The sequence below is a fragment of the Elaeis guineensis genome, chromosome 1 (genome assembly GCF_000442705.2).
Source record: "Elaeis guineensis isolate ETL-2024a chromosome 1, EG11, whole genome shotgun sequence".
NCBI classification, from domain to species: Eukaryota; Viridiplantae; Streptophyta; class Magnoliopsida; order Arecales; family Arecaceae; genus Elaeis; species Elaeis guineensis.
In genome coordinates this window covers 107,699,489-107,719,163 of record NC_025993.2, presented here as the reverse complement: position 1 = coordinate 107,719,163, position 19,675 = coordinate 107,699,489, and the positions used below count along the sequence as shown (strand labels likewise).

The window sequence follows — 19,675 nt, the reverse complement described above, 5'->3', positions numbered from 1 at the left end:
GGTCTGAGAGGATGGTGGCGGGGTCGGGGGGAGGGGGCGTTGAGAGGACGGTAGCGGAGGGAAAGAGGCATGTTGGGAATTGTGTTCCAAAGCCAATCGTCAGCTTGTTGATGGTTGTGCTTATCATTGTAATTATATATGAATTATTGAATTAATAAATATTATTTGATTTTCTCATCATTGTGTATATCTCATTTTGAACTTCTGTTATGTGATGAAGTTCTTAGGACTATTTGATTCCATATAGGAGGATACATCGTTTAGTCCTTAAACCTTAAGTTCATGACAAATGATATACTATTATTAGGATGATAGCTATATCAAGTATAGGTCATTGTGTGCCATGTACATTGGTTGTCCTCTTAACCAAGGAGTGTAGAGACACTGGCATGGCATGCAAGTGAGACGTAGGAGTACATCTCACTGAATGTGATCAATTGCTGAGCACTCTGCTATCAAGAGTAGCTCGCGAAGGATATGGGTATAAGTGTCCCTCCGATCTAAGATCACCATGGTGACTTGCAAGCAACTCACTATACTTTGGTGCCGGACTACCTGAATTTTTAATTCAGTGATGAAAGATTTCTAGGCATAGTCAAATACTTGTCAAGTCAGTGTGTGAGTCAAGATGGAATTGATCCCTCCGAATATGTAGGAGTTAATGTATCAGTGTATTTCAATTCAGTAAAACTTTGATCGGGGTAATCCATGTGATGGATTTTGAAAATTGAAATATAATGTGGATGACCATATCAGGGTTGGCAGTTAAACCCTAGGTCATCTTGAGCATTTGGATCAAATGGATGAATTATACAATAATCATATGTTAATAGATTCTTGAATGATGCTTTGCAATCTTTCGACCTATTCGGACGTCGGGTATCATTGCTAGATGGTCACTTTGATTGGTATAGGAAGATTGTTCTTATACTATCGGCTTAGGTTCGAATTTATGGGGCCACACTCAAAAAAAATTTCTAACTGATTATATGGCTGATCAACGATTAAGAATCGTTCTAGGATAAAACAGTCAATTCGATTGATGATTAACCTTATGCAAAAGTTGTAATAAATTAATTCGTTAATTGTTGATGAATTATGAGAGGATTGATTAATAATTAGATTGCTAATCAATTCAATTTGATTGAATATTGAGGTTTGGATCGAATCTAATTAAATTGGATTCAATTTAGTTTGACCCGATTAGACTATGAGATGATCTAATCGCTAAGGGTGTTCGATTCCTGATATGATCAGAACTTGAACTCGATTAATTTTTGATTTAATTAGGATTTGATCAAAACTATTTGCTACCTAATTAGATTGGATTTAATGATCCAATTGGGTTAACCTAATTTGGTTGGGTTAAGAATCTAATTGGATGAGAAAAATAATTCGAATTCAAATTTCTTGCACCTCCTTTATTTGTGCCCTCTTATTCTTCACATGAGAAGTATTTTATGTGATTTTTTCTTATGCTCAGAAGTCTTTCTCACATCCTCATCTGAGTCCTTTTGAATTAAAAATTGGTTGGTTTAAATTTGAGTTCAAATTGGTTTGAATTTGAATGAAAACCTAAAGTCCAAATTGAGTTGGACTCTCCTCTTCATGCTACCACATTTCTCCATGCATAAAGTATTTTTGCATGAGATTTTTTACACCATTCTGATGTTGGTCGACCCCTCTCTGAGTTCATAAGATAAGGATAAAGTTTGGTTTAAAATTTAATTCAAATTTAATTTGAATTGATGATAAGGACCAACTAACACTTGAATTTGAACCAAAACTACCTTATTCTTATCCTTATCCTTATCTTCCATGGGATGCCAATCTTAAAAGGGGATCAGTTTTGTGCGAGATTAGAAGTAATTTTTGGCATGAGAAACTTAAGAGAGGGGATGTAAAAAGTTGAGAGTGGATTGGGCTTCCGTGCATGAGAAACAGAGGAAGTATTTTTCCTCTCGGGCGTGAGCTGTGGGTTCTAGGATTTCATCTCTAGATTTTGTAAGAAAAAAAATACAAGAGTGAGTCTTGTCCAATCTTTCATACTAACACCTCATCATAAAGCTTCATCTTTTGATCTGGAGAAGTCTAGAAGATCTGAAGAAAGGAGCTTAGATTAGCCATCCAGAGCCTCGACATGAGCTAGCACTCCCGTGAAGGAAGATCCGATCAAAGCTTTGAGTGGACGATCTGTGGAGCCCGGACGATCTGTGTGGCTGCTCGGCATCAACAAAAGCTTTGTACCATACTTATCAACAGTGAAGATCATCGATCCATGAAATGGTGATGAGTTCTGAATTCTACCGACATAATCTAAAAAGATCAGATTCAGGGCATCGATGTGATCGATGCAGTTTTCTATTTTATATCAGATTTTATATGTAAATTTTTTACATCATAGATCCTTAATAATAGTTTAGATCTAATCTAAGACATATTTAGAAGATTAAAATATTTAATCTTTTATTATTTAACTATAAAATTTTAAAAATACATGTTTTGAACTACCTATTTTTTCTTTAAATTGTATCAGAGCCAGATTTTTTATGACATAAATTTTTTGCATATAATCTGATTTTAATTATTTAAATTAGATCTAAATAGTTAATTTTGAATCTGAGTAGTATAGTAATCTGATTGGGTAGATTCTCATAGCCGTCCGGTCATAGGAGAAATCAGGATTTTACTATCCTATTTATCCATTCGATGGAATCTCCTATGGCGTGTAGGGGTGCTACGCAATCTTTTTCATGATGATAAATAATAAAAAAAAAATTTAAAATTTTATTTTATATCTGAAATAATGTATATTAGATCTGAAATTAGAGTCTTGATCATTAGATGATTGATAGTAAAAATATTTTATAAAATTAAAAATTATTTTCAAACCCCGAACCCGAATCCATATCAGTCCAAAACTTAATTAAGAATTAAATGATCTAAATTTGAGAATTAAAGATCTAAGGTATTAATTTCATAACTCATGGTTTAATGGGTTAGCTCGAGTCAAATCTATTTAACTGGGTTAGACCTAGGATTAGAAATCATTGATAATGGATTAGGTTAATAATTGATCAAATCTAATTAAAAGTTAATTCTGATTGGGTCAATTTTTTCTCTTAATCAATTTCAATAGATATAGTTGGTCAAATCCATGTCTTTGATTAGACCATTATGGACTTTGATTGTAGCTCCGTGGTCGAATCCAAGTTTGTAAGTTGATCAAATTAAAAATGACTAACCAGTTGGTGTCTATGGTAAATATGGCAGCTTTGATCGGTGGTTATTAATTGGGAGCTACTCGCATAGATTGAGTTTATGTCAAGTTAATGGCATATCCCTCCCATCGATCTCACTTATTTGACCAACATGGTGAATCATATTTTGATTAGATTACTTAATGATTGGAGTTGACCCATGCTAACTAAGAAATCAGTATGACTGATTTAGGTGCCCTTAGTTTGACTTATCTTGAGCCCTCTTCATGGTTTGGTGAAGTCAGTGGGAGGATTAAGATTAACTGATCAAGTCTTTTCTTATTTCTCAATTCAACTAATTAAATCTTTTAAAATTATTAGGTCTCTAAAATTGAAATAGTTATGATGATAACTAGATCATAGCCTCCCATTAAGTTGGGTGATAATGAATCCAACGGTTTAGATGATCATTAGAGGCGCCACATGCCTGGTGCTCATCTGGCTGTTGAAATTATCATTCATAATATATTATTTTAGTGGTGTCCTTCTGATGATGATCAGGTTGGCCGAGCCACACTCGGGTCTGATCACTCGTTTGTTAGAAACACTAAATTTTGGCATGTTAATGGTTGGACCTAACCAGAACTTTCAGTGGAGGCACCACACGCCTGCTGAAGAGGTGTCTGGGATAAAATTGAATACTAAAAATTATTTGATAAAATAATTATTTAAAAACCTACCCATGGGGTTGGTTGAGCCACACTCGGGTCCATGTGCAGTCCATGTGGATTCTACTACCCACTAAAAAATTAGTGTAATTTCTCGAATTGAAGGTAGAGACTATCAATTCGAATAAAATAGTGGAAGAACCTTTAGACTAAAATCCATATCTTTAGGCTTAATCAATTTATATACTAATTAGGTTCTGATTTTTCTTTTACAGTTATGGCCACCACCTTGTAGCTCCGATCACTATTAGATAGTAATAAATTGATGGGATCAAATTTTGATAGCTGGTATCGAAAGCTTAAAATTATCTTGGAGCACGAACAGATCTTATATGTGTTAACTGATCAGGTACCTGAGGAGCTAGCTCCAAACGCACGTAGCTCGATCAAAGACACTTATCAGAAGTAGCTCAATGATCGGACTACGGTTCATTGTATTATGCTGACGGCGATGAATGATGAGTTTAGTCGTTGTTTCGAGAATGCTCAGCTACAGAATATGTTGTAAATATTGAACGAATCTTTTGGCACACCCGACGACGTTGAGAGGCACAAGACTAGTTGTGCCATCTTCAATGCTCGAATGAGAGAAGGAGCATCAGTCACTGATCATGTATTATATATGATCGAGATGATTGAGCACCTAAGCAGACTCGATTTTTTCCTGCATGAGCAATTGGGAAAAGATGCTATTCTGAACTCTCTGTCCAAGTCCTACCTTCCTTTTCTTACTCATTTTTGAATGACAAAGCCTGCAGTTAACTACCACGATTTACTGGGATTGCTGCAAAACTTTAAGAAAGATCACCAGCTCCAAAAGGAGTTGGTGAATGTTGTGGGAAGGTCTTCTTCTGGACGTCGACCCTTTAAGAAAAGAAAGAAGAACAAAAAAAGGGGGCAAGATGCTGGGGCACCCAAGCTCAGTTAGATCAAGAAACCCAAGTCCGATCAAAGTCAGGCAGAATGCTTCTACTGCAAGAAGCAGGGGCACTGAAAAAGAAATTATCCTTAATATATTGCCTCTCTGGATCTAAACAGGCCGAGAAAGAAGCAAGTTATTACTAGACAAGATAATTGTATGATAACACTTTGTAATTTCTCAATTTGTGATTCTACTACCTGGGTATTAGATACCGGAAGTCTTTTTAATATTTACAATTCGTTGCAGGGTCTACAGGTCAGTAGGAGATTTGAAGAAGGTGAAAGATTTCTTAATGTTGAAGATAGAAGATCAGTTTCAGTTCTAGCGTTATGGACTATTAAGTTTGTATTCAAGTCTAATGTAATTGTTCTAAGTGAATGTCATTTTTATCCTTCCTTTTTATTGAATATTATTTTTGTAGGCCTTTTGGCCATGTACGATTATGAAATTTCAATAAAAGAAAATAATTTTAATATCATTATAAATGGTGTTAATGTGATGAATGGATAACTGAACAATGGTATTTACATATTGTCACAATCTGTTAGTGTAATGTACACGTCCAACAAATACCCTATAATTAGTGATGTCTTAGATATTTATCTTTGGCATTGTAAGTTAGGTCATATTAACAAGAACAGAATGAACAGGTTGACACAAGAGAGAATCTTCGAAGTCAGTGATTGTGAATCACTCCCAACCTGTGAGTCCTGTCTTCTTGAAAAAATGATAAAATCACCTTTTACTGGAAAAGATGAGTGAGCTAGTGAAGTTCTAGATCTGATATATACTGATGTATGTGGACCAATAAATACTAGTACTAAAGATGGATATTATTATTTTATTATATTTACAGACGATCTATCGAGGTATGGACACGTTTACTTAATGACACATAAATCAAAATCATTTGAAATATTCAAACGATTCTGTAATAAAGTAGAGAAACAAACTAGAAAGAGTATTAAAACTCTTCGGTCCTACCGAGGAGGAGAATATCTCTTCAGTGAGTTTCTGACATACTTAGAAAAGAATGGGATCTCTCATAATGGATCCCTCCTAGAATACCACAGTATAATGATGTATCAGAAATGAAGAATCGAACCCTGTTAGATATGGTTCGGTCCATGATGGACTTTGCAAATCTGTCAATTTTTTTTTGAAGATACACACTCAAATCAGCTTGTTATATTTTAAATAAAGTTTTGAGTAAATCTGTAAATAAAACACCACATGAGATGTGGACAGGACGTAAGCCAGCACTCTCTCACCTTAGGATTTGGGGATGTCCGGCTTATGTCAAACGTTTGAAAACTGACAAGCTTGGATCTAGATCTGATAAATATCTATTTATAGGATATCCAAAAGAGACCAAAGGATATTACTTCTATCTTGCTGACGAACAGAAAGTGCTCGTCAGCAATAGGGCAGTCCTTTTAGAAAAGGAGTTTCTTGGTTAAGGAACTAATGCCTCAAAGATTGAACTTGATGAAGTTTGATCGGTAGAAGAATCAGCACAATCTAGTAAACCCATAGAGTCAGACTTGATTAGATTAAATCCGAAACCTATTGTAGAAATATCTTTAAAAAGATCTGGTAGAGTACTACGTCAATCGGATAGATACTATAGTTTCTTAGTTCGGAATGGGGATCCAGTTGAACTCGATGAGAACAATGAGGATCCGATCATCTATATGGATGCGATGCAGAGATTTGACTCCGATAAGTGGCTGAAAGCTATGAAATTTGAAATGGAGTCCATGAAAATCAACAATGTATGGACATTGATTGATCCATCTGAAGGGATAAAATCTATAGGGTGTAAGTGGATCTTCAAAAAGAAGAGGGGTGCAGATGGAAAGGTGGAGACTTATAAAGTCCGTCTGGTTGTCAAGGGTTACCATCAGCATTATGGTATTGACTATGACGAGATATTTTTTTCTGTGGCAATGCTCAAGTCTATTCGAATTATGCTTGCGATAGCAGCACATTTGGACTATGAAATCTGACAAATGGATGTGAAAATAGCGTTCCTAAATGGAGAACTAGAAGAAGAGGTATATATGATACAACCTGAAGGTTTCATATCCATAGATGAATCTAAGGTGTGCAAACTTCAAAGGTCCTCTATAGACTTAAGCAGGCATCTCAGAGTTGGAACATGCATTTTGATAAAGTGATCAGAACGTATGGCTTCATTAAGAATAGAAAGGAACCCTGCATATATAAATGGGTTAATAATTCATGGTAGTATTTTTTATTTTGTATGTTGATGATATTTTCTTAATAAAAAATGACATCCCTGCATTACAGAGAATAAAAGTTTGGTTGTCATCATAGTTCTCCATGAAAGACTTGGGAGAAGCATCTTTCATCCTTGGGATGAAGATTTATAGAAATAGATCTAAAAAGTTACTTGGATTATCTCAGTCGATGTACATTGATACTGTGCTGAAAAGGTTCAGTATGGAGAATTTCAAGAAAGGCTATCTTCCGATAGGTTAAGAAATTTTTCTCTGGAAGAGTAATTTTCTGACAACTCCTCAAAAGAGAGAGCGTATGAGTAGAATTCCATATGCTTCGTCAGTAGGATCTATTAAGTACGTGATGACATGTACGCGACTGGACGTGGCATACTCATTAGGAGTAGTGAGTAGATACCAGTCCGATCCAGGTGAGAATCACTGGAAGGTCGTAAAGACCATCCTCAAGTATTTGAGAAATACTAAGGATCGGTGGTTTATCTATGGAGAATCCGACTTAAAATTTATGGGGTTTACAGACATCAGTTTTCAGTTGAATCATGACGACAACAAGAGTGTATCGGAATATATTTATACTCTGAATGGTGGAGCAATCTGTTGGAAAAGTTTCAAGCAGCACACTTTGGCCAACTCTACTTGTGAGGTGGAATATATCGCGGCATCCGATGCTGCGAAGGAAGCTATGTGGTTATGAAAGTTCATCAACGAGCTCAGAGTGGCATCTTCCCTTGCTGGTCCCATTTTATTGTACTGCGACAGTACTGGTGCCATTACTCAAGCGAAAGAATCGAAGTCACATCAGCGGACCAAGCAAATTTTACGTCGCTACCACCTGGTTCGAGAGATCATAGATCTAGATGATGTCGAGCTTCAGAAGATCGACAGAAAGGAGAATATGACCGACCCATTTACTAAAGCTCTCGGCATCAAAGAGTTCGAAGACTACAAATCAAAGATGGGTATACGATACTATATCGATTAGCTTTAGTCCAAGTGGGAGTTGTTGAGAATTGTGTTCCAAAGTCAATTATCGGTCTGTTGACGGTTGTGCTTATCATTGTAATTGTATATATATTATTAAATTAATAAATATTATTTAATTTTTTTATCACTGTGTACATCTCATTTTGAACTCTTGTTATGTGATGAAGTCCTTAGGACTATTTGATTCGATATAGGAGGATATATCATTTAGTCTTTAACTTAAGTTCATGATCAAATGATATACTATTATTAGGACGATAGCTATATCAAGTATAGGTTATTGTGTGCCATGTACGTTGGTTGTCCTCTTAACCAAGAAGTATGGAGACACTGGTATGGCATGCAAGTGAGACGTAGGAGTACATCTCACTGAACGTGACTAATTGCTGAGCACTCTACTGTCAAAAGTAGCTCATGAAGGATATGGGTATAAGTGTCCCTTCGACCTGAGATCATCACGGTGACTTGCAAGCAACTCACTATGCTTTGGTGTCGGACTACCTAAATTTTTAATTTAGTGATGAAAGATTTTTGAAAATAGTCAAGTACCTGCGAAGTCAGTGTGTGAGTCAAGATGGAATTGATCCCTTCGAATAAGTAGGAGTTAATATATCAGTGTGTTTCAATTCAGTAAAATCTTGTCTGGAGTAATCCATATGATGGATTTTAAAAATTGAAATACAATGTGGATGACCATATCAGGGTTGGCAGTTAAACTCTAGGTCACTTTGAGCATTTAGGTTAAAAGAATGAATTATACGGTAACTATATGCCAATAAGTTCTTGAATGATACTTTGCAATCTTTCGACCTATCCGGACGTCGGATATCATTGCTAGATGGTCACTTTGATTGGTATAGAAAGATTATTCTCATACTACCGACTTAGATTCGAACCTATGGTGTCACACTCAAAAAAAATTTTTGATGGATTATATGGCTGATCAACGATTAAAAATCGTTCTAGGATAAAACAGTCAATTCGATTGATGATTAACCCTATGCAAAAGTTACAATAAATTAATTCGCTAATTGTGGATGAATTATGAGAGGATTGATTAGTAATTAGATTGTTAATTAATTCAATTTGATTGAATATTGAGGTTTGGATCGAATCTAATTGAATTGGATTCAATTTGGTTTGATCTGATTAGGTTATGAGATAACTTAATTGCTAAGGATGTTTGATTTCTGATATGATCAGAATATAAGCTTGATTAATTTTTGATTTGATTAGGATTTGATCAAAGCTATTTGCTACCTAATTAGATTGGGTTTAATGGTCCAATTGGGTTTAACCTAATTTGGTTGGGTTAAGAATCTAATTGGATGAAAAAAATAATTCGAATTTGAATTTCTTGCACCTCCTTTATCTGTGTCCTCTTATTCTTCACATGAAAAATATTTTATGTAATTTTTTCTCATATCCAGAAGCCTTTCCCACATTCTCATCTGAGTCTTTTTGAATTTAAAATTGGTTGGTTTAAATTTGAGTTCAAATTGGTTTGAATTTGAATGAAAATCTAAAGTCCAAATTGAGTTGGACTCTCCTCTTCATGCCACCATATTTCTCCACACATAAAGTATTTTTGCATGAGATTTTTTATACCATTCTGATGTTGGTCGACCCCTCTCTGAGTTCATAAGATAAGAATAAAGTTTGGTTCAAAATTTAATTCAAATTTGATTTGAATTGGTGATAAGGATCAACCAACACTGAAATTTAAATCGAAACTACTTTATTCTTATCCTTATCTTCCATGGGATGCCAACCTTAAAAGGGGATCAGTTTTGTATGAGATTAGAAGTGATTTTTGGCGTGAGAAACCTAAGAGAAGGGATATAAAAAGTTGAGAGTGGATTGGGCTTCCGTGCGTGAGAAATTTAGGAAGTGTTATTCCTCTCGGGTATGAGCTGTGGGTTTTAGGATTTCATCTCTAGATTTTGTGAGAAGAAAAATACAAGAGTGAGTCTTGTCCAATCTTCCACACCACCACCTCCTCGTAAAGCTTTATCTTTTGATCCAGAGGAGTCCAGAAGATCCAAAAAAAAGAGCTTGGATCAGCCATCCAGAGCCTTCGATGCGAGTTAGCACTCCCACGAAGGAAGATCCGATCAAAGTTTCGAGTGGATGATCTGCAGAGGCTGGACGACCTGCGCGGCTGCTCGACATCAGCGAGAGCTTTGTTCCACGCTTACCAGCAGTGAAGATCATCGATCTGCGAAAAGGTGATGAGTTCTGAACTCTACCGACATAATCTAAAAGTTAGATCAGATTCAGAGCATCGATGTGATCGATATAATTTTTTTTTATATCAGATTTTATATTTAAATTTTTCATGTTATAGATCCTTAATGGTAGTTTAGATCTGATTTAAGATATATTTAGAAGATTAAAATATTTAATTTTTTATTATTCCGCTGTAAAATTTTAAAAATACATACTTTGAACTATCCATTTTTCCTTCAGAGCAGCTCACAGGTGACTTGGGAGGTGGGTAAGCACCGTGAGAGTAGAAGAGGAGTAGTACACGAAGAAGAGGATCGGGATAATTTTGTTCAAAAAATTTATTACTAGATTATCATATCTTCGGTAATCTAGATAGCCACCCATTCCTCAAGCAATCTGAATTGTCTTATGAGAGGTAATCCAGATTAGCAATACAAGATAGATTGCCGTTAAAAATGAATACCAAACATAGTTATCTGGTGGGCCTAGTTTAAATTGCTGACAATCTGGATAGATTGCCTCCTACCAAACATAATTTTAGGATTAAAATATAATATTAATTTTGATCTTTATTATTAGAGGGACATGATGAAAATTATAAAAGATTAATTAATTTTTAATTTTTTTTTTCAATTTCGCTCAATTTGAAGGAGAAAAAAATTACAGATTTGAAAGAATTTATATTTTTTTTATTTATATTTTTTTATTTTTTTTAATAAAAAATTTTTTCATCAAGAAAAAGTTAATACTTTCTCTAACATTTTATTATTTTCTCTCTTGTTCTTCCCTCTCGACGTTATAGTTCCGGTTGATTTCCAGTGCTTAAGGGCTCCGAGTCTTTATTATCTAGGCTCCTATTTTGATGGCTCCGAGTCTTTATTACCAAAAATAGGCTCCTATTCTATTAGTCTTCTCCAATTTAGGATGAGTAAAGAGTGCACATCCATTGAAGAAAAAAAGATTGCTTCTATTAACCTGCCACCTTCCAAGGACAAAAACAAGGATCATGAATCAGATCTCAGCTGTCCGTAGTAGAGCACAACATGAGCCACCGATAAAGACTTAAGCCAAGATGATTGGTTGATGGAATCATAGCGAAATTTGCGAAAATTAGTTTGGATCGATGAAGGCATAAAAAGTTGGGATCACACAATGGGATAGAAACGAGACCAGCTGCTGTTATTGTGGTGCACCCTACATTCACTTTATCATCCATTGGGCAGGTTGGGCAGCAACTGGGCCCATACTAATAATACACCGCACAGCCCCATCACGAGCATCCTGCGATCCATCATCCTTCAGCAAACCAAGCACTCACTGTCATGTGAGAACGGGCGGTCAGAAATGCCCCACGTGTCCAACCATCTCCACAGACAGAATCTACCTTCAGATCCACGGTTCGTCGCGTGCGGGGGTAACGTAAAACGTAGTCCGTCGGAACTCCCTTCGTCTCGATCTACTCACCTCCACCCGCAACCATACCTTTTTCCTTTTCCGCATTTCCTCTTCGGTATCACCGAAATATGGTTAAAACGACTGACGGAGGCGGTGCCCAGATCTAATTGAGACAGCATTTATGTCCGGAATCGAGGGGGCACGATATCGAATGCCGCGTTCCCTTCACCCTCACTCGTCCGCTGCTTCTTTCCAACAGCAAACTTCATTTTGATGATCATCACACCTCCATGTACCCCATGTTCCCAAAGGTTCACAACAAACTTCCGACAGGCCCCACCTCCTACTTTTCTTAGATTCGCTTGTTACAAATAGAAGCAAACCACATCATCAAACAGCATTAGAGAATGCAACAGGAAAGATAGCCGATCAATACCCCACCCCTATTCTCCCACCTGTGATCTGCCCTCTTGGAAACATCCACAATAAAACCCACATACATAGGAACAAGTGCATGTGACCTCCTCTCCACAGCCGCCCCCACTTCTCTCCCCCCCTCCACCTCCAACTCTCCTCTCCAATGGCTTTCCCCAACCTCTTCTCCTTCTCTCTCCTCCTCTTCGTCCTCTTCCTCTCCTCTTCTACCCACAATGTGGCTGTGGTGGAGGCGCAGGCCGATGACACTAGTTGGAAGCTGAGGACCGATGCCATGGAGTGGCCAACCACCACCTCCTTGTACTCTTCTTCCTCCTCCTACCCCTTCGGCTATGAGGCAGACGAAGAAGGGCTTGAAGAGGCAGCGAAGCACAACAGGAGGGCTCTGTTCTGGCACCGGTTCCGGTACTACATCTCCTACGGGGCGCTATCGGCCAACCGGGTACCGTGTCCGCCTCGCTCCGGCCGCTCCTACTACACCCACAACTGCTACCGCGCCCGCGGCCCCGTCCATCCCTACCATCGCGGCTGCAGTGCAATCACCCGCTGCCGGAGGTGAACACAGGAAGATTTTTTTTTTTTTTAATCCCATTCCATGCCTCCAACTAAGTCCCCTGTTTCTATTGCTCTGTTCTTGGTGTTGGTAGTGATACTACTGGATATATCTAAGTGTTATGTGGATCTGGTTGATTTATTCGGGCCATGGTGGAAGGATATTGGTGGACTACGGATCTGATACCGTTGCTTTATTACTATACGTATTTGCTCTTGGTACTGGGAATGAGATTGGTTTTTGTTATATTGTTGTTTGATCGAGGAACGTCGATTTGCCTTTTTTTTTTTAACGGCAAAAGTTTTTTCCTTTCCTTGTGGCACGTGTTGTATTGGGACCATACCTGCTTTAGACTGCTGTTTTTAATGGCTGTAATATTAATTTGCTGTGGATGGATGCAGAATGTGGTTCACCTATCAAGGTAATGTCATATCTTTTGCGTTTTTATTATTTGTACCTACAATGGTGAGAACATAGGTCGGTTTTTGCATTTAGAGTATATATCTCTTCTTTTGTGAACTAATGATCATAGGGATTGAGGTGTGGAAGTGCAATTAGTGGTACTTCGCAGCATCATTAAGGATGTGTTGTTCTCTTTGCTTCTTTTCGAGAGTGATGATATGTAACTGAGTGGTTTAGGCATTGGGACCTTGATCTCATTCTGGATTCTCGATATATTATAGTCTCCTGGAGCTCCATGTATTGTTTGGTTAGTGCTGATGTCATTTTAGGTGCCATTGGGATATAATGGATTTGAAAACATGTTGGGTTTAGCAGGTATTTGACACGCTAGGAATATAGTAGTGCCCATCTGGTGTCGCTTCTGGTGGTAGTGGTGGCTCACTGCAGGCAATAATTTGGAAGCATGGATGTGGTGTGGAGTGGAGGCCTTCATATTTGAAAACTAGTAGCTAGTGGTTTAAACGTGGGATGATATAATGAGGCATTCTGTGAGTCCACCAAACTTGTAGTGCTTTGTTATCAGAAAACCTAGCTAGGGAGCTATAGTAGCCTTTCCCCTTTAACGGATTGGCAAGTTATTGATGAAACTCTTTTGACTTTTTAAGTAATAGTACAGGGTCAGCTGGCTGTGGTAGGGACTGTTGATTGCTTCACTTATCTGCTCTTAACGAGTCTGATTTCCAAAAGTTCGTTAATCATGCAGAGTATGTTGTTTATTGGATATGTGAAAAGCTGTGTGGACTTGTGGGATGGCAGAGCTCAATATTAGGTTAGGAAAAAAGAAGTCTTATTGGATCCATTTGCTTGTGTAAAGCTGACTGGCAAAAGCGAAATGAGTGAGCAATTGTTAGTTTGTTCTACAGATGTTTTTGAAGTTGTTCTTATAGATGCACAACTACTCCAGCTTTTCTTGCTTGTCATGGGATATTTGTGGTCTCTTTGGATGTTTAGATCGGACAGAAGATGCATATTATTGCTTACCAAAAGCGTTCTTCAATATTTATATATAGATATATTATGGTGTAGGAGGAAAGGCAACATTAGTTTCATATTGATTGTGAGTCGACAGAAATTTTGACTCATATAAAAAAGGATCATTCATCTTATGTGAGGTATTTTTTGAAGAACAAAATTGTGAGGTCCGTAGATTAGAGCGGATAATCTCTTACATGCGAGGCCATGAGTTCTGGATCATAACAGTGGCATCCTAGATAGAGGATCACTGCATCAATTTGTGATAAAAATAAAGAATAGGGCAGCAAAAGTTTAAACAGTTGGATTCCTGAGACATACGTCCCAGCTTACAAATCCAAAAATCCCAGTATAAAAAGCCAACCCCACCAACCCTATACTCAAGGTTTATCTCGGCGGTCACTGAAAATTCTAGCTTGCCGTGTTTGCCATCGAAATGGAGAGAAATTCTATCTTAGACCCTATGCGTCGTATTGTCATACATCACATCAATTAAATTATTTTATTTTTATAAATTTCATTCATCATGTGCTCATCTCGATAACTGGCTTGTGAAAGTGAAATAATCTAATTGAAATGGTGTATGGTCATGTTGGTGCATGCAGTACCAGACATAATTTGCCAAAATGATCGTAGGATGCCAACGGTGAGGTGGTATTGCATGAGATCACCATTAACAATGAGACAAGCAGTATCCAAGTTGACTGTTTGGAAGGATAAAATGTGGGAAGGCGACGTCTACCTGCCGTATGGAAGGTAACTGCTTTGTCGATGTTATTATGTTGCAAATTATGTTAGGTAACGACCACTAATTATATGTCGGGATCATGGTGTTTTCAGAAGAAATCCACCAAACCCTCATATGTTAAGAAATCCTAATAGTTGCATCGGTCCCCTTTATCACATGGCAAGAGAATTGTTCATGTACACATAATAGAAGCCTCATGGTGCAATAAACTGGCACTGAAGTATCCTGACCGCCGTGCGGTACACGGAAGGCCGTCAAGTCCAGTCAGACTTGAGAGGATCCAAACTTCCACATTCCTCTTTGGAGAATAATGATTTGAATTTTATGTGGTTAAGTGATCTATTTTTTATTCAAGCAATAAAAACACGGGTAGACTGGTTAGTCTTTGCTGCTACCAACAGCTGAGACCGGTTGGTGGTGCAGCAAAGAGGGTGTGGCCTTAGCAATTAATAGAACAATATAAATGCTAGCCTTGAACTCTTGTCAATTTAGATTATGGTAAAAATTGATCCAACCTGACAATCCGATCGACCAAATCTAACCCTTCTTTGGCCAGGTTTGGGTCATGAAATTCTCCCATTGGATTGACAGTGGGTCAAATTTTTTAAACAAAGTTTAAACAAGTAGAGTATGGATTGAAACTTTGACTTGAATCAGATCATGAGGCAAGGTTCTATCTGGGTTAGGATAGTTCAGGTGAGGTTGAGTCATGACCTCGATAAAAATATTATAAATTAATGATTGGTCTTTTTCAACACTAGTTATTTAATTCAACTTGAAAATAAATCATTACAGCTATGAGTATGTTAGATAGGCTAAGTTGGGTCAACTAGTGATTGAGCCTTTGGAATTAAATGATCATAAAGGAAAACTCGAGTCATGAGGGTCAACATGTGGGTGGATATGGTTTGAGGATGTTGGGTTGAAGTCGGGCCAAAATTTGGATATGGTTTGAGATTTCATATAGGTGTCCTGACTTGATCCAGTCCTAACCTCACCTGAAATTTGGCATAAAAGTTTAATGTGACATGATTGTTACCATTAGTCCCACACTCGGGACCTGGAAGATTTATGGTCCATTGGTATACAAGACTCTGGTGAACTATCCTAGTCGAGTTGTGCTCAATTTGCTTGACTATGGTCGTGCCATGCTAAATGAGATTTGGTTATATATATATATACATATATCTCCAAGCACTCTAAGTCCGTTCATTTATCTATTACATAGATTTCAAAATGATTGTTGCATGATCCAATGGTGGATTCACATAAAGGGTGATAACTTCTTATTTTGCATGGAAGATACACCCGCAACCCGATCTTGTCAGAATAATTATACAGGATGTCACATATTTTATTTTTCAAGAAGAAAATAGTAAAATAAAATTTAAAAAAAAATAACTTGATAACTAGTTTAAAAAATTAAAGATTTTTTTTTGATAATTTGTTGAGTCACGAATTAAGATGGACCATTACAAACCCGAGCAAATGTCATTCTTTTGGTACCACTGAAAAAAAAAAAGGAAAGAAAAAAGAAAAGAGGTCCCAACCACTACAGATGTGGACCCTGAGCAAATTGCAAATAGTCCACCACTCTGTTCTCTGGATGCGGACACTCTAGGTCTGATGATGCCAGCCATGTGATGATGCCTTGCTCTCTCTCTCTCTCTCTCTCTCTCTCTCGTTGAATTGAATGAACAGGGCATCTAGATCCAACTTTACATTGTTATTTTAAACTTTAATACCAATGTGGCGCTCATTTCAAGACCTGACCTCATTAACTATTAGTTTGATCATAACAAACCTAAAGTACTGCTTATATGAAATTTACTCCATTAATTACCATCATTACATCATTTTTTCACTGTGTGCTCTAAATATGATTACAAATGTACCACCAAAAAAAACAATTCCTTTCACAGTGACACCCCATGTGACTGCCCAACTGGCCACACCTCAAATTATGCTGGAAGTAAAAAAACTATCCCTTGAATACAATTCTATACATATATAAAGTCCACGAAACCTATGTAGGAGAAAAATAACACACTTTATTATCTCATCCGCTAGTCCTGCCCTAAGAGAGAGAGATGGGATTATAAGACCAAAGAAAAATGAATAACATGAGGGAATCAACTCTGATCTCCTTTTTCCTCCACATATATCTGCCTCTATCCCTATTTATCTCTTTCCTTTAATTGTATTGGCAAGCTTTCTTGAGAGAGACGGGTTTGCCGAGCTTGGTCACGTCCATCACAACCGAGCACTGAACGTTGGTGTAGAACTTGGGCTTGACCAATTTCCCCAACACATAGGCTCTCGATCTCACCCTGAAGCCAAGCGTCAGTGGCACGGGCTGGTTGTTGGTTTTCCCGGCCGGGGTGCCGCTAAGACTCGCCCCACCACCATAGAGAGGGACTTGGCTGCCCATCACCACCACATGGAGGTTCCTCTGGCTCTTCCTACGTTGGTAGAAGTTGTTTATCTATTAAAAATGGCACAAGAAGAAGATTAATCAGCATCAAAACTTATAAGACCCAGAAAATATATAACATATGACAGAGGACCGAGATCCCTTACATTTCCACTGGCCAGTGTGAGTTGGTAGTAGCTGAGATCCAGCGGCGTCGATGATACATGGACTCCGAAGAAGGTACCGGTGTTCCTGAATGTCATTTGAACCGTGGCGTTCAGCGTCGACATGTCCGTGGGCACGAACGAGGCATCGGTGCCGGCTTGGATGAAGAAATTCTCGAACGTAATACTCTAGAAAGTTAAGAAAGTATAAATATCCAATATATATATAATAACAACAGATTATTAATATTATTATGCTGAGAAAGTCACCTTCATGGTGATTTCGGGCTTCTGATTCCGACTTGCACCCCAAAGAATTAGAGCGAAGAAAGAGAAGAGGACAAAGAAAGCCAAGATGAAGAAGAGAACGTAGCAGCGACGTGGGAGACCCTTGGCGTCCTCGTCGTCCTCCAGGAGGCCTTCCTCCTCGATGACGGCGCATTCCTTCCAGGTTTTGTGGCGGCCACCCCTTCTGGATCCATCGTTAGGGGAGACCTTCCTGGACCCTGGCTTCAGCGAGCCCGAGAAGCGGCTGGAGGAAGACTCTCGGGAATGGCGACCCACGGAGGAGTGGGAGTGGGGTGGGGAGCCCATGGGGCTGAGGACTGGAGTGGAGTGCAAGGACGTGGTCGTCTTCTCCCCATCGTGCGAGTCCCGCGACGGGCTCTGGACGTAGTAGACGGGCCGCCGGCCGGGGGATCTCGTCGGAGAGGACGGGGCGATGCTGGTCACCTCGGAGTCCGTCTTGGCGTGCATCTCGGATCACCTCCTGGATCTCCCTTAGATTGCTCTGTTCTTCTTCTTGTTTCCTGCTCTTTAATTATCTTGCTTTGTTCTTTGGGGTGGGAGGACAAGTTTCCTTGCGCCCACCTGGAGTCATGCCACGCTTTCTTCTTTCCTTCCTTTGGACCGTGATGATAGCTGGAGAATGGGTGGGGAGTGGGGATGGTTATTTTTATTTTTTTGGCTTAGTATTTTATACTGCTTTAACGGAGGACTCACTTTCACATGGTTTTGTTTATGGATGTTACGTTGCAAACCAAAATACAACCACGTGAAGTCGCCGGGTTGACAGTTCGTTTGTTAGCTGGCTGCCAAGCTGCTGGTCCGGATTTCCATGGGCAGTACTGTAGAGGTTTCTACCAGCATCTTCCGGTAAACTATTCTCTAATTATTTATAAATATTACTGTTGCTACGAGACTCCCGATCAAAATACATATGGCTGAAATCGAACCTCATCCGAGGATCGAAGGGTCAAAAAAGAATCTATAAGAGAAATTCATATTCTTTAAAATTTTTTTGATAGAAAATTCTTCCCTGCTCAAGTCAATCAGAACTTTAAAATAATGAGAAAGGAGAGTAGGAGAATAAATGCATCGAGATGTTCTCTGCAGTATTTGAACTTATTCGAAGATCTCTTGTTATCTCTTTTTATATACAGATGGTGCAATAAATTATAATGCTGAAATCTGATATATCATTCAATTAGCTCGGTCCTAACCTCTTAGGTTATTAGACCACAATCTGATAGAATATTGAGATGAGAAGTCTATTCACTAATCTAAAGATCGGAATTGTTAATTATGAATGTCAGTAGTAAATTGTATTCGAGGATTAGATTTATTAGTTATGAGCGACAGTTGCAAGTCGTACCCATATTCTACAAATTTCTGAAAGATTATAGAGATCATCCACAAAACCGAATAGGCCAATGGCCTCAGGTTGGGGAGGACTAAGGGTTTGCCTTAGCATACCAACATCTGCGTGGTCCTTTGAACATCATTCTTCATTATCGTATGGGACCCGATCTCGAGATTGATAAATATCTGATTTAGAGATCAAATGAAAGTTGATGATGTGTGATAGCTTTGTCGTAATTTTTTGCATCTTTCTTTAACCTTTGAGACTCCTCCTTTAGTGAGTGCTCAATTGTTATTCAAAAAATAAATGCGAATGGTAGGTAACTTTCATAATATTTATTTTTCATTGTCCTCTAATAATCAATTTTACTTATAATTTTTATTTAAAAAATAGATAAATATTCAACATGATACTTATACAAAGAGGATGCAGTCACGAGGCACTTACAGCTAGCCATTTATAGCCAACATGGTAGCGTGCAGTAGCTGATTTGTGCAGAACTTAGAAACCGTTTAAATTACGTTCCGAAATAATTTATCAATATTAAAAATATGCAAATGTAAC

At 38.1% G+C, this 19,675-nt stretch overlaps 2 protein-coding genes across 2 annotated transcripts; one reads left to right on the top strand and one right to left on the bottom strand.

The window, feature by feature from the left end:
• Window positions 1-12,238: 12,238 nt before the first annotated feature.
• On the top strand, window positions 12,239-12,956 carry LOC105038372 (protein RALF-like 34). Its single transcript, XM_010914163.4, has one exon. It carries the CDS (start codon window positions 12,303-12,305, stop codon window positions 12,714-12,716), a length of 414 nt encoding a protein of 137 aa, XP_010912465.1. The 5' UTR covers window positions 12,239-12,302; the 3' UTR covers window positions 12,717-12,956.
• A 3,967-nt stretch (window positions 12,957-16,923) lies between these two features.
• On the bottom strand, window positions 16,924-18,402 carry LOC105038371 (uncharacterized). The gene is made up of 3 exons (XM_010914162.4): window positions 17,740-18,402; window positions 17,473-17,658; window positions 16,924-17,377 (listed from the first exon to the last, which is right to left on the bottom strand). The coding sequence occupies exons 1-3, from the start codon at window positions 18,223-18,225 to the stop codon at window positions 17,087-17,089; spliced, it is 963 nt and encodes a 320-aa protein (XP_010912464.1). The 5' UTR covers window positions 18,226-18,402; the 3' UTR covers window positions 16,924-17,086.
• Between the last annotated feature and the right edge of the window lie 1,273 nt (window positions 18,403-19,675).